At 51.3% G+C, this 15,661-nt stretch overlaps 1 protein-coding gene across 3 annotated transcripts in view; it reads right to left on the bottom strand.

Moving 5' to 3' along the window:
* Positions 1–15,460, bottom strand: part of ROBO4 (roundabout guidance receptor 4) — a 61,854-nt gene extending 46,394 nt beyond the window's left edge. For all 3 annotated transcript variants that reach the window (XM_090027234.1, XM_090027232.1, XM_090027233.1), the window contains exons 1-2: positions 15,097–15,460; positions 6,212–6,535 (exon numbers count right to left, since the gene is read on the bottom strand). In XM_090027234.1, the coding sequence (XP_089883360.1) occupies positions 6,212–6,535; positions 15,097–15,160 (388 nt within the window). In that variant the 5' untranslated portion in view covers positions 15,161–15,460. The remainder of the gene's footprint in view (positions 1–6,211; positions 6,536–15,096) is intronic.
* Positions 15,461–15,661: the final 201 nt, after the last annotated feature.

The raw sequence follows: 15,661 nt of genomic DNA, 5'->3' as shown, positions 1-15,661 counted from the left end.
CATACTGGCCCCACTGTCAGTGACCATGGAGCTGCGGGTGAGCTCGCCCACCAAATGAGCCACCCCTGCACTATGTGGTTCATGACCACCATGATCGCCTTTGTCATGTGGGACCCATCCATCACCTTAGCTTGAACAAGAGCCCACCGATACCCTAACTGATCGCACTAGTGTCCTGTGAGGGAGAGGTAGGCGTGATCTCCACCCCGGCTGCTCCAGATGTCTAAGGTAAAGTGCAAGGCTACCTGTGGACCTGCCATCCACAGCTCTTCCCTCAAGTACTCCCTGCATGTCTCATGCAGGGAGGGCACCACCATCCTGCTAAAAGTGGTGTGTGCAGGTACTTGGTAGCATGGAGCTATGAGCCACTTGAACCCTGGATACTTAACAAAGGAGAAGGGCTGGACATCCACAGCAAGCATCTCCCCAGTGCTCTGGGTGATCTTGCTCCACCTTTGCCCCACTGTTCCAGGGGGGCCTGCCTCTGCTTCTTGGTGACAGGGGCTTTGGGTGAGAGGGGGACTTCTTTTAGAATCATAGAATCAATGAGTCGGAAGGGACCTAGACAGATCATCGAGTCCAACCCCCTGCCATGGGCAGGAAGGAGCACTGGGGGGACGGGGAACGGGTCATAAGACCCCAGCCAGGTGCCTGTCCAGTCTCCTCTTGAAGACTTCCAGGGAAGGTGAGAGCACCACCTCTCTGGGAAGCCTATCCAGGCTCTGGCCATCCTTACAGTGAAGTAGTTCTTCCTAATATCTAACCTAAACCTCTCCTCCCTCAGCTTGTGGCCACTGTTCCTGGTGACTCCAAAGGGAGCCCTGGTGAACAGACTTTCCCCGAGTCCCTGCTGCTGGCCTCTGATAAAGTTGTAGGCAGCCGCAAGTTCCCCCCTCAGTCTCCTCTTGCAGAGACTGAAGAGATTCAGGTCCCTCAGCCTCTCATAGTTTCATAGTTTCATAGTAGCTAGAGTCGGAAGGGACCTAGGAAGATCATCTAGTCTGACTCCCTGCCTTGGCAGGAAAGAGCACCGGGGTCAGATGACCCCGGCAAGGTGCTCATCTAACTTCCTTTTAAAAATCCCCAGGCTAGGAGCCTGCACCACTTCCCCTGGAAGCCGGTTCCAGGCCCTAGCCGCCCTGACTGTGAAGTAGCGCCTCCTAATATCTAATCTAAACCTACCCTCCGCCAGCTTGTGACCGTTATTCCTGGTCACTCCTGGCAGCGCACGGGGGAACAGGGACTCCCCCAATACCTGCTGATCCCCCCTGACTAGTTTGTAGCAGGCCACAAGGTCCCCCCTTAACCTTCTCTTGTGGAGGCTAAACAGGTTCAGGTCCTGTAGCCTCTCCTCATAAGGCTTGCCCTGCTGACCCCTGATCATACGAGTGGCCCTCCTCTGGACTCTTTCCATATCATCCACGTCCTTCTTGAAGTGTGGCGCCCAGAACTGGATGCAGTACTCCAGCTGCGGCCTGACCAGCGCTGCATAGAGGGGGAGCAAGACCTCTCTGGACCTGTTAGTGATGCCCCTGTTGATGCATGACAAGGTGTGGTTGGCTCTGCCTGTTGCTTCGTTGCATTGGCTACTCATATTCATCCTGGTGTCAATCCTGACTCCAAGATCCTTCTCTGCCTCTGTGCTGCCGAGAGGGTCAGCCCCTAACCTATAACCATAATGCTGGTTTCCTCTCCCCAGGTGCAGCACTCTGCACTTGTCCTTGTTGAACCGCATCCTGTTCAGATCCGCCCATTTCTCTAGCCTATCCAGGTCTGCCTGGATGCGGTCCCTGCCTGCCGGTGTATTCACTTTACCCCACAGCTAGGGCATGCTCCCACTGGTGCCAGGCTGAGAAGGAACAAGGGCAAGGGGGTGCTGCCTCCTGAGATGTAGCTACATTGCTGCAGTGGTGAAATGTTTCACATCCTTGCCCTGGCTGATCTGCCTTTGGCAGTGCTGGCAGGTAGGATACCTGGGATCATCTGCCACCTCAAAATGATCCCATACTACACTACCCACCCACTTCTGGGTTGAGGGTGGGGATCCTGCTTTATCCCCCTCCTCACCAGGCAGGGGCACAACAACAGGAGGAGCTAAGCCACTTCCCCCCACATCCTGGATTTCAGAGGCTTTCTCAGCATCCTGGCCATTGGAGAAAATTGAAACAAAAGTCCTGGATTAGCTTGAACCTGCCCACACATGCCCAGATTCTGACTCAGGGGCCAGGCACGTGAGGACGGGTTCCTACCAATCCAGGACTTTGGGCTGCTCCCTGGTCTGGACTCTACTGGACCACAAGTGGAATCAGTGCGTGTGTATGTGTGCATGTGTGCGTGTGTGGTGTGTGTGCACGCACATGTCACACTGTCCTGCCTGACCCAAGTCTTGAGAGCCATGGGGTTGGATGGGGGTGCCCCCCTGTCTTGGTTTTCCCTCAAATTATTATGGTCACCCTATTTATACATGGTTGAATTTTGGTTAGAAACCTCTTACACAATTGACCTGTTTATCCTGGGTCAGCAATTTCAGGCAATGGGCTTTAGGCCAATCTGGTGGTTACTGGTAACTAATAACTGTTCTTGGGATGATACATCTACATCTTTAAGTCATACAACTATTTATGCCTGAAGGAAAATGGCTCAGGCCAATCCATGTCCCCACATACTGGGTTGGAGAAGATCCCAGGCAACGCACCTCCTTTGCAGGAGATAAATGTCTTCATTCCTTCTTTCCTTTTTGGAAACCTGTGGGAGCCCTGGTGGGGGTGTATGGGGAGGAATAAACTCCCAGGGTTTAGGAGCTAAATCAAACACCTCAGATAGGATGTTGGAAGGAATGTGTCACTCTTCAAAAAATGTTACTGAGTAAAAAAGTGGTTTAATAAGGTTGACCATATGGGAATGAAACTTGATTTTTTTTTGTTTTAAAAAAATTCTTTTCATTTAAAAGGCTCTATTCTATTAACTGAATTCAAAATAAAACATTTTGATTTGGTCTTGTGGAATGTTGATTTAAAAAATAATAATTCCAGATTAATTCTATGATGTGGTGGGTGTGTCCATTTTTTGCCTTTGTTCTATTTTTTTAATACTTTGGAGATATGAGAAATGCTGGAATTTCCCTTGATACAGAAACTCCAAATGCTGAGCATCTCCAGGACCAGCTGCACAGCCCATTTGCTTCGCACCTCATTAGTAAGTCCTTCTGCAGATGCTATCATGAAGACACAGAATGGTCAGTTATGGATCTCACAGCTCTGGAGATACCCAACCAGCAAGGTAGTATGGGGAAAATGACTAGGGCTGTGCGAAATTTCTCTGGCTGTTTCATTTTGATGGTTTTGACTCATTTCAAGCTCAAACAGCAACACTGAAACAAAATGAAGGGCTTTGAAAGAGCCTCGAAATGAAATGAGGGCCGGTGAAACATTTTGAAAGTTTTGAAACATTTTGAGTTTCGAAGCTCAAGCTGGGCTTTCCTGAAGGGAAACAGAAAGTAAGGAGAGGGAGAAGGGGGAAGGACTGCTATCACATTGACTGGGTGTAGCTGGCCAGTGACTATCATCCTTCCCTGAGGTCCCTTCCAATGCCAGTACTCTTGGGGAGGGCTAGAAAACACACACGGTCACACATCATGAGTTTTGCTTGTCAGCAGCCTGAGGTGCAGTTTCCCAGAAACCCCTGTGCCTATCTCCTTGAAATTTGGCAGGCTTCATTGTCTCGGAAGGGGCTACCATCCCTGCAAGTTTCACCTGAATCAGGCAAGAAATGACAAAGTTATAGGCAGTTTTGTGCTTCCCCATTATAGCCTGTGGGTGAAATGCCGAAACAGCATCAAAACACAAACAGTTTCGATGAAACAAAGCAGAACAGTGGTTTTGAAACTAAACAAAACTCAAAACAAAGTCAGAGATGCAGATTCAACTTTTTAAACTTGCCAGTGAAACTTCTACTATTGATACAGTCCTGGTTCAGCTCCCTTAATGCTAGCTGTGATTCTGTTACTCCTGTGAGTGTGTAGACTGAGTTTGCCCAGTAGGTTACACGCTGGCCAGGCAGGTACTCAGCTAGATATATTCACACTGGATGCATACATGGATGTACGGCACAGAAACAGAACTGGTCAGACACTGATGGCTAACAGTTGTTAGAAGAAAATGTTCTTCCCATATTTTAGCCCTGATAACGGGGTGGTTAAGGAATTCACCTAGGAAGCAAGAGACCCAGGTTCTAGGTCCTTTTCACCTAGAGGATGTCTTTGAACCAGCACCACTGACTTCCCAGCAGAGTGCTTGAAACAGCACGCTACAACTCAGGCATTGTCCATTCCCCTTTCTACTACTCTTTGGGCAGTCCGGAGGAAAAAGGGTAGGGTCAGAATTACAGGGTCAAGGTAGAGAATATGCAGCTTAGTAAGAGAGCTGCCACTAGAAGTGAGTGGGCCTTGATCCCACTGGGGCAGAGACTCTCTCACTGTAATCCATTAATTTATTCCAATGACTATTAAATGTGAAGGGGAATGGCTTAGCTTGGAAAGAATCATGGGAATAGCATCTCAGAACATTGGACTGAGAAGTCAGAGATGCAGATTCAAACCCCCTCCTGCTGAGATGTGCCTAGAACCATGAGCACAGTGGCAGAAGTGCAGAGGTGGTAAGCAAGGAGCTCCCACAGATGCTGCCATGCTGGGAGTGGGAGGGTGGCAAGCACTGACCGGGGGACAGCAACCACCCACAGACACTGCTGGCAGTAGCGGCCAGCGGTGATTACTGACTGCCAGCAGACAGCGGCGGCAAGGGGGAGGCGGGTGGTGAGCAGGAGGGGTGCACCGCCACATTCAGGAGGTGCACGTCTTTTCACAGGGGGTGCACCGCCACACTCAGGGGGTTCATGTGCACCCGTGTGTACCCCTTATGTGTCTCCAATGCCTAGAACCCAGGTTTTCTAGCAGAGTGCCCAAACAACTTAGCCTTTAGGCCTAAAGCAGGGGAAAGCTAAGGCTTGCACTCAGATATGAATGTACCTATGTGCCTGGTCACTGTGCATACTCAGGCTGCACACCCATGTTTCCACATCCACTATGCAGGGGCAAAAACAGCCAGATATGCGTCCAGCAAACTACTATTGAGGTGCATACAGGGATACAGAATTTTATCAACCTTACCATTCATCAGCATGAACCTAGGGCCTTGGGGAAGCTCCCTCATAAGCAGGGGAGGATGGCCTGCAGAATCTTAGCGAATTTTTTCCAATCCAATTGCTCACAAGGTCTCCTTGAGCTTTACTTAAGTATAGGCAGAGAGAGACAACGTACTTGGAAGGTGGCACATGGGCAGGAATCTTCAGGTAGTCTAGGAAATCTGCTTGCTTGCCTTCTTGTCCAGGGACAGAAAAGACAAAGAAGGAGAAGGGAAGGGAATCTTTCAAGCCACATGCTCCTCTTCTCCAACCAAAGCCAAATGCAAGGTCACCAGAGTATTTTAGGGAGATAGCATACTGCGGATTGGTGCTGCATCATTTTAGCAACGGTACCTCTGAAATTTGCAACATCACAGCCTAAACATGGATTTGAAGCTGCAAATGAGCTATAGTATCAATCCACAACCTTCATATTAAACTTTGTTGAATGAAAACTCTTAATAGGCCCAAGCCTACTTTAGTGGAAGTCATGGGTGATTAGTGCCTCCCGAGTCTGGGGGGTACCAGCGAGGCACGATCGGGGTTAGGGGGAGGGTCCCAGCGGCTGGTTGCTGAGCGCACCAGCAGCTCTTCCACCACTGACACCCCACCAGCAGAGCCAATTTCAGGGGGGGCACAAGCACTCTCCATGCTCCCCTACCAGCCAGAGCACTCGCTCTTGGCGGGGGGGGGGCACCAGTGCTCTCAGAGGAGGCACGTGCCCCTGTTGTCCACCTATGGGTTGCCTATGGTAGAACTCCAAGGTGCTGAGCACCTTCAGATCAAGCCCAAGATACTGCCCCTGACCAGTGCTCAAGACATTAACCTAGGTCTGTGGATAATGTTATTAATTCTCTGCTTCTTTAGTGCCTTATGGATAATATAATTTTCCTAGTTGATTAGCTAGACTAAACTAAAAAGCCATTTTTTGCAGGCTCAGAAGAGCACTGAGAAGAAACCCTACTCTACTATAAACCAACATAGCCATTTCCAGGTACTGAATGCAGTAACTAGCTCTTAAGACCTCACTTACCAGCAATGTAGAGTGATGCGTTTTTACTAGTGGCTATACCCAAGTAGTTCTTTGCTACACAACTGTATACTCCTTCATCTGACTGGCCTTTCTGCTGGTTGAGGCGGTAGAAGAAGAGAGACCCACCAGGCAGAAGACTGCGCTGGTAAGAAAGCTCATCTTTATTTGTTTTCACATACTCCCCATTGCAGTACCACTCTATCGTTGGCTTTGGATTCCCTTCTGCACGGCAGTTCAGGGTGGCAGGCTGGTCCCACCGCACTACCAGGTCTGTTGGATGATCAGTGATGTAGGGTGCAAACTCTTCAGAACGGGACCTTGAACCTAGAGGAAATTAACAGGAATTAACACGTTCAGGCAATTTTTTCCATTTCTTCCCCTACATCAAACTGCCACCCAGGGTCAATACAAAATGGAGATCAGTTTACTGTGTCTGCAAGTAAGGTTATGTAATATCTGAAGTCTTTAACATGCCAGGCTCATCCTGACCATGATTCCTGCTTTAGGAAGAGTCAGGAGCTACATGGACTTGGTCATCTGGACTAAGGTTCTGTCCCTAGCAAGCAAACATCCCTCCCTAACCCTCACCCTGGGCTGGGCCCATCATTTCTGTTGGATGTGTTTTAGGGCTGTGTGAAACTTCAGCAGCCGTTACATTTTGGAGGGGTTTCAGCTTGTTTTGGTGCCCAAAACACTGAATCCAAAATGAAACAGAAGGCTCCGGAACATCTCTGAAATGAAATGAAACCATCCAAAACATTTTGGAAATGTTTTGGATGTTTTGGAATGTTTCAGAGGCAGGCTTGCAGGGAAACAGAAACTCAGAAGAAAGAGGGGGAAGTGGGGGCAGTGGGGAGGGAGAAAGACTTCTCTGATATTGACCTCTGTAGCTGGCCAGTGTCTGTGATCTGCCCCTGAGATCCCTTCCAATGCCAGTGCTCTGGGGGAGGAATGGCAGCCTGCTGTCATCCTGAGCACAAATCTGGTGCCTGTGCTACCCAGGAGAAGTCTGGCACAGCCCTGCAGCCCTCTGGGGGGCTCAGGCCCCTAGATCTGCATGTGGAATGACAGCATGCTACCAGCTGGGGCCAGTGCCAGCACCCGAGTCTGCTTGGCGCAGCCTGCGTCAAACACCAGAAAGAACCCAGTGCTGGTGCTGGCCCCAGCCAGCAGCAGCAACCTGCTGTCAGTCTGTGCACCGATCCAGGGGCCCATGCCCACCAGGAAGAGTCTGGCACAGACCCGCAGCCCTTCTTTTAAAGTGCTCAGAGGCTAGGGCCGGGCAGGGGATAGAACCGGGCAGGGCAGCCATGGGGGATTCTCCTGCGGCTCCCCCAACTGAGGCAGAGGCAGACACAGCCGGAGGAGCTGTGGGAGAAGCCCCCATGGTTGCCCTGCCCAACCCCATCCCCTGCCTGGCTCCTGGCACTTAAAAAAAAGGCCCCACACTCACCAGCTGTAGCAGTGGTGATCAAGGCCTGTGAGGGTTTGTGGCAGAGACCCCCATGCAATGCAGGGCAGTGGGAGGCAGCGAGGATTGCCCCCCCTCCATCTGGTACCCGCACAGCAGCTGTCTCATAGCATGGGTGCAGTGTGGCTCGACAGAGTGCTATGCACTGTCTGGGAGCTGGGGCTGCTGGAGCTGGGTAGTGCCAGGCTCCGGCAGACAGGTTGAGCTGCCCCAGCTCTGGGACAGTGTGCAGCACCCTGCTGAGCCGCACTGCACCTGCACAATGTAACAGTTGCCAGTGAGGGGGTGTGGGCGATCCCTGCTGCCCCCACTGCCCTGCACTGCATAGGAGGGGGCTCTGCCATGAGCCCTCAGAGTCCCCAATCACCACTGCTACAGCTAGTGAGTGCTGAGCTTTTTTTTAAAGTGCTGGGAGGCTGGAGCGAGGCGGGGGATGGGGCCAGGCAGGGCAGCCACGGGGGCTTCTCCTGTGGCTCCCCCCCACCCAGGAAGAGGCAAGCATAGCTAGAGGAGCCATGGGAGAACCTGCAGCTGCCCAGCTGTGCCTGCCTCTCCCCGGTTCATCAGAATCTCTGAATCAGAGCCAAAACAAAACCGAAACTCAATCAAGTTGAACCTTGTGAACCAGACACTTTCTGTGCAAGGGTTTAAATGGAGGGAAGTGGAGGGCTAGGCCCTGATGGAGGATCAAGCCAGCCAACTTTCTGAGGTACCATCTTTAAGCCCTTCGGGGGACAAAATAAAACCAAGGAATTTAGTGGAGGTTTGGTCAAAGGCACATTTTCCAACTTAGCAAAAAAACCATGATGGCACAGCCCCTCCAGTGTCATCTGGATATGAAACAAGTGCTAATCAGGGTCTTTTGAGAAGATCAGAATGTCATCCAAGTAGCAACAAATTGTTCCAAGAGATCCTGCAGCATGTTTCAAAGGTTCATAGATGTTAGGGTTGGAAAGGACCTCAGTAGGTCATCGAGTCCAACCCCCTGCCGTGGGCAGGAAAGAGCACTGGGGTCAGATGACCTCTTGTCCACTCTCCTCTTGAAGACCCCCAGGGTAGGAGAGAGCACCACCTCCCATGGAAGTCCATTCCAGATTCTGGCAACCCTCCCTGTGAAGAAGTTCTTTCTAATGTCCAACCTAAATCTGCTCTTCATCAAATTGTGGCCATTGTTCCTAGTTACTCCAGGGGGTGCCCTAGTAGATAGAGCATGTCCTATTCCCTGCTGCCCTCCCCTCATGAATTTATAGGCAGCCACAAGATCACCTCTCAGCCTTCTCTTGTGAAGGCTGAAGAGATCTAGGTCCCTCAGTCTCTCCTCATAGGGCCTTGCCTGCAGACCTCTGACCATACAAGTGGCCTCCTCTGAACCCTCTCAAGATTCTCTGCATCCCTCTTGGAGTGCGGTGCCCAAAACTGGATGCAGTACTCCAACTGCAGCCTGACCAGTGCTGCATAGAGGGGAAGCATCATGTCCCTGGTCCTGTTTGTCATGCGTCTGCTAATGCATGATAAAGTGCAGTTAGCTTTGTTGATCACTTCATCACATTGATGACTCATGTTAACCTTGGAGTCCACTATGACTCCAAGTTCCCTTTCTGCTGCTGTGCTGCTGAGAAGGTCACGCCCCAGCCTGTAAGTGTGTCAGTGGTTCTTTTTGCCCAGATGCAACACTTTGCACTTGTCTTTGTTGAACTGCATCCTATTTTGTTCTGCCCATTTTTCCAAAATGTCCAGATCTGCCTGGATCCGTTCTCTACCCTCTGGTGTGTTAACTTTGCCCCATAACTTGGTATCATCTGCAAACTTGGACAGGCTGCTCTCCGCACCCTCGTTCAAGTCACCAATGAAGACATTGAATAGCACTGGTTCAAGGACCGAACCTTGTGGGACTCCATTGCCCACATCTTTCCAGGTCAATATCAACCTGTCTACCACCACTCTCTGGGTGCAACTCCTAAGCCAATTTGCCACCATGTAATCTTCTACATCACAGCCTGTCAGTTTATTTACAAGAACAGAATGTAATACCATACCGAAGGCCTTCTTAAAGTCTAGGTAGATGACATCTACCTCGACTCCTGCGTCTAAGCATTTTGTGACCTGCTCATAAAAAGAAACAAGGTTAATCAGGCAGGATCTACCTGCAATGAACCCATGCTGATTTTCTTTCAGCATTATTTCCCCTGCTGGCTCCCACAAATGTGATCTTTAATGATTTTTTCCAGAGTTTTCCCAAGGATAGAGGTAAGACTAACTGGCCTATAGTATCCCAGTTCCTCCCTCCTCTCCTTCTTGAAAATAGGGACCACACTGGACCTTTTCCTGTCCTGTGGGACCTGACCAGAGCACCATGAGTGCTCGAACAGCAGTGCTAGTGGCTCTGCTATGAAACTGGCCACTACCTTCAGCACCCTTGGATGAAGTTCATCCGAGCCCACTGATTTGAACACATTCAGCCCCTCCAAGTACCCCTTCACTAAGTCTGTGCTAACAGTTGGTCAACTGGTATCCCTCCTGTGTCTCTCTATGATACAATTGGGAGATTTGTCTTGGTCTGTGTCTAGGAATACAGATGCAAAGAACTCACTGACATTAACATTGTGGTAACCATAGGTGATGCAAAAGAGGAGTAAGGGGGGGGGGAGCATGTGAGATTGGCCCCCAGGAGTGGGGGCGTTGGATGGTGCACCCCCTGAGATTGTGGGGGCACTGAGAGAAGTGGCACTGATTGGCTGCTGGGGGACACCCCCCCTCACCCCCTGGTCAGCTATCAGCCACTGGTGCCCTCCCAGTATCAGGAGGCACCAGTCGCCCATGTTGGTAACATATACTCAAGGAATAGGTAACAGGTAATAGGAACTAACATACATACACTCAGCAACTTAAGTTCCTCCCCGCAGCTCCAGAAGTGTTCCCGAACCAGCCTTTAGTCCTGAGAGCACTTAGATTTCCAAGTGTGTTTCCAAGTCTAAGTCCCGCACCTTCAGTCCACAGTCTGGCTGATTCCTGCCAGCACGGTCCCCAGCTCCCCCAAGCACTGCCACCATTCCACTGGGATACCCCCTGCAAGTATGTCCTTGGTCAAGTCTGTCACTTCCTCCCCCTTTGCTCTCAGACCCCTTAGGGCTTCCGGGGGTTGTAGTACAAATTACAGTCAGCACACAGTTGTGTGAAGGGAAAGCAGGACTGTTCCTCCTGCTGTCAGCTGCTCCCCCTGCCGATCCAACCAGTGGTAGGGAGTGGGTGGAGGGCTAAGCCCTAATGAAGGCTCAAGCCTTTCTTGCTCAGTCCAAATGGTTAACTGCAGGGTGGCAGACTTGGATGAGCAAGCAGGCCAAGGCCCCACGCTTGTAGCAGCATTTTACAAAGTCCTGGAAGTCAGAAAGATGGGGGAGCAACTATTCCACAAACTGGCCTCCCAGGCTCTGCTTGGAAAGTAGGGAGAAGGTGGTCAAGGAGGAGAAAGTGACTAGATGCTAGGAAGGCAGGAAACCTGCCAGGGAAGGGCCAAGGCTAAGGGAAGCTGTATGATGCCCTTTGCCTCTCTGATGGTGTGGGGTGATAAGAGAGCTGTTGGCACCTGAGGGGTCAGAAATGAAATGAGGGTTCTGTGTCACGGGGTCAGAACAAGGGAGCAGCATGAGCCTGCAGTCCCAAGAGACTCTGTTGCACTATACCTAAGAATCAGCTAGAGCTCAAAGGGAAGAAGATGCCCTGAACAGTAAATGAGGAGCATTCAAACTGCTTGTGACTGATTAGAGCGATTATGGCTGAGAAAGACAACTTTTGCTACCATTACACCAATGAAGAGATTGCCAGGAAAATCTCTTCCAAAAGCTGTGGGAGGGATCTGCACCCAAGGGCAAGGGATGGGAGTCAAAAGCCAGCTACAGCAAGAGGTCTGCTCAGCCTCCATCCCCAGAGTCAAATGCAACTTTTTTCCCTGGTCTCCTTTTTGAGGAAGGAGACAGTGACCTTCATCTCACCTTCCAGTTCTGTTAGAATCAGGGGCCACTGGAGCAGGAAGACAGCAAACCACAGCCTGGATTGCCCCACCCCTGCAGAAGAACATGAACTCACAATGACTGTCACGAACAAAGGCATTGGGCTCAGGCTTATTTTGCCTCCCGTTTTTTTTTATAGTGTAACGGATGGCTGAGATTTCCTGGCATTGTCCTCTCAAAGAGGAGGGCAGCATGACTTCCTCACAGACCAAGGAGGGGTTGCAGTTCTGCCTAGTGCAGGGTGTAGGGGCAGAACAAAGAGCCAGAGCAGGCCTTGGGGTATGCTGGGCTAGACAGAGTAGTCTGCGCCTGACCCTGACTGCCCAAGCACCCTGCTCTGTCCATGGGGTTCCCGGGCCAGTCTTCATGGAGACCTGCTCTGTCCAACGCCCCTGGCAGTGCGAGTGGGGTGGAAGGATCCAGGTGCCTGGGCAGCGGGGCCAGGTCTGGTATCAGCAACACCACCGGCAGAGGCAGTGGGAAGGAGCTGCTGTTGCAGGGCCTGTCAGGAAGTTGAGTCCAGTTGTTGCACTGTCCCAGACAAGAAAAGCCCCAGGACTCACTGCTCCTGGGGCAGCTTCAGAGCTTCGGGGGCTCATGCAGAACCCCCACATAGCAGCAGGGATTGCCCCCGCCGGCAAGAGTGGTGAGTCTGTGGGGGGGAGGTTCTTAAATGGCCAGAGCTGGCCTGGGGAGGGCATCTGTGGGAGGGCTAGGGGAGCAGGGGGGTTGGGGTGCTCATGCAGAGCCCCCCATTCAGCATAGGGCAGTGGGGGGCACTAGGGATTGCCCCCCGCCTGGCAGCCTGGGTTTTTTCCCTACCACCAGGTGCTGGCTGCTGGGGCGGGAGGGCAGCCATTGCTGGGCTGGGAGAGCAGGCAGGGGATGGGCCTGGCCTGACTGATTCAGAGATTCAGTCTAATCAAATTGGGACAGCTACTCAAGTCACCGAATCAAATAACTGTTTCCCAAATAGGCCGAATCCAAAGCGAATACTAGCTGCTTTGCCCAGGCCTAATACTGAGCTCTATTCTACCTCGCAAGCATCCAGATCTTGGCAGCACATCCCTGAGCACCACCTGACCAGCAGCCTTTGCTACCCCATGAAGCTTGGCCCTTGCCACACCTGGGTTGGAATCTGAGTCCTGCAGCTGGCGTTGCATTGGTTGACTAAGCTTGGTGACTAAGAGCCGAGGACTGACAATGGCTGGGTGGAAGCAAGAAGCCCTGGGTAATTCCAGGCAGGAGGGGCAGGGAAAGGACCAAAGGGAAGCACTGAGAAGATGTCAGGAAGGGGCATTAAAGGGGCCAGAAGGGGAAGACACCCACACATGCTAGACAGCCATGCTTACCACCTCCCTCTTTGGCTCACATCTTTGTGTTGCCTTCCTCAGGGACGCTTCCCACCCTGCCCAGACCAGCAAAGCGTTCCTAGCAGACCAGTGCCTTACTTCTTGGACACCTCTGTGCCTGTAACCACAACCTTCATAAAACCAATATCTCAAGATGTGGGACAGAGCCTGCTATAGAAAGAAAAACTGCAGCACACACCACAGGGAAAGAAAAGCTGTGGCAAGCCAGTGCGTGTCCCCACCACAGCACTCCATAGCATGGTAGCCCGTCCCTGCACGACATCCAGTCCCTGGTGCCACCTGCCGGAGGCACTGCCTGACCTGCCCTATGTATGCTGTACTCAGCCTCTGGTCCCTTTGGGGAATAGGCTGCTTCCTCGTCTCTGTTGTTCACCTCTCAGCTGCAAAGAAATAAACTACACAAATCCAAATCACCACCAAACAACTCACAGCACGTGGAGGATGACTCCCCCTCGTAGTGCAGGGGCTGCCACTGAGGAGGAGAGACATGGGTCAGTCATTACAACCCGAGCCTGCGGACAAGAAGACTATGCACTACAGACCTGCTGACAACACAGCTGGCTGGCCCAGTGTGGTTAGCAGTTTCCCTGTTAGCAGGTTCCCTCTCACTTCATTGTGACTCTGCTCCTACTCGGTGCTACAGCCCAGGGTGGGGTGGGGTGCGGGGAGAGGAGATGCAGTCCCAGGATCAATGGCCCCTGTTCTTTTTCTCAGGAGCCTCCCCCTGTGCTTGGGGCCTGTGGGGCTGCATGCCATGCATTGTCTATCACGTTCATTCTCCAGGCAAAACAATGCTGTAGCTGTGCAGCCCTGGTCCCAGCCTGCCTGGGACCGACACGGATGGTCACTTTCTGCAAATGCATTCACACAAAAAAGCTACCCCCAAACAATGGGGAAAGGAGAAAAGCTGGGGGAGGGACAGGAATCCTTTAGCATGCCTGCACTCAACAAGAGGCTCGTCCAAGCACCAGAGCGCAGGCCTGGGACTCAGGCCTTGAGCACTGTGGAGATCCTGGCCTCAACCACTCCCTGCCCTTGACTTTTCGTGTAGTTTGAATATGCATCTGTATGTTTCCGTGTGGGCAGGACTGGGTGGATAACATTAGCTATGAATGTCCTGCCATTTTTATGTAGCTATTTTAAGCACACTGACATTCTGTAACATTTGCTTTCTATTCCAGATCCTGACTGATATTTGGAGCCCTAACATCGAGGAAAAGGAAGGTGATTTTGTCTGGGAATTATCCTCCATTTTGCACACCAGTGGCTGAGTCCAACCCCTGAAATGAATGTTCATTGACACCAGCCAGGAAAGCAGTGGAGGCTTTGTTTTTGGGAGCGTTTTAAGCCCATTTGAAAGTGAGAATAATTTACAATGAACAAGGCTGCACTTTTTCTATTGAGTTTCAGAAATATTTTGTCTCTTTGGCCCAGTGTTTCCTTCATGAGTCTGTGAACATTTCCAGGGAAGAGAAAAGCTATTTTGCCATCTCCATCAGCAGAGAATAAGCTGGCACAGAGGGCTGAGCAGAACTCAGTTAACTGTGCTGCCAGCACCAAGCACCTGAACCAGACACAGAGACTGAAAGCAAAAATCAACTGCACAAAACAGCAGAGGCTGTAGAAGATTAAGTCAGTCACAAGGCACCAGCGTCCCTGTGCTGGGCTGCTCCAGTGGTTGGAGCTGTTCTACATAGTAAAGACACCCAGACAAAATGGGCCTTAGAAACAAGTGGAAAGCCAGGACAACCCAGACTAGAGACCCCTTCACACTGGCAATCTGTGGGCCCTGCACACCCAAAACTCCCAACAGCAATCCCGTTTATGAATGAAATGGCTTTGGTGCCAATAAGAGCTTCCGTTCACAAACTGGTCTAGGCCAAAACACCAAGAACGTGGCAGTGGTTATTCCAGCCTTCCTGAGGGTTAGTACTGAGAAAGAAAATGGCAATGACCCCAAGAAATCAGTTCTTGCTCTAGTTTCAACTTCAGCAGCAGCAGTGCAAGAGGCCTCTTGCTTCTGAGCTCACTTACCTTGAACCTGCCAGACCGCCGCCCCCAGCCAGAGTGCTTGAAAAGCAGCCCACACTCCTGCCATGCTTTCCTAGCCGCTGGTTCAGTTAGTGCAGATGTACTCCTGTCCTAGGGAAAACTCATCCACTTGGCCTTTAACTGTTGCTCTGTGCCTTAGGCGATATCCCTCTCCAGCACGCTCTTCGCCTCGGGAGGGTTCTTACCAGTCCAGTCTCATATCACCGGGTGGCACCAGCTGCTCCCCTGGCTCTGTTCACTGCAAGGAGTGTGTAGGAACTACAGCTTAACCATCTGAAAGGTCAGTTGAAAACTATAGCTGCTTAATGAGCCCTCATCCTGGCCCACACAGGAGGGGAGAGACTGCAAACCTTCCTGTTTCCTACTCCTGCAGGAGAGCTGGAATTTGGCCCCTCCCAAACTAGTTCCAGGAATAAACAAGCCCCTTGCCAAGAAAACTGTCATTTTATTTTTCCTTCAACAACACCTTTCTGCCTCCCCCAGGAGCTCCCTTATCTAAAGTCCCAGGTCCATTTTCACTGCTGTTGCTGTCATCTGAACAAGTAAG

Source organism: Crocodylus siamensis, chromosome 14 (genome assembly GCF_052110815.1).
Source record: "Crocodylus siamensis isolate JL-2025a chromosome 14, ASM5211081v1, whole genome shotgun sequence".
Classification (NCBI taxonomy): domain Eukaryota; kingdom Metazoa; phylum Chordata; order Crocodylia; family Crocodylidae; genus Crocodylus; species Crocodylus siamensis.
Note: the sequence above shows the minus strand (reverse complement) of the source record. Positions and strands in the feature narration are given on the sequence as shown.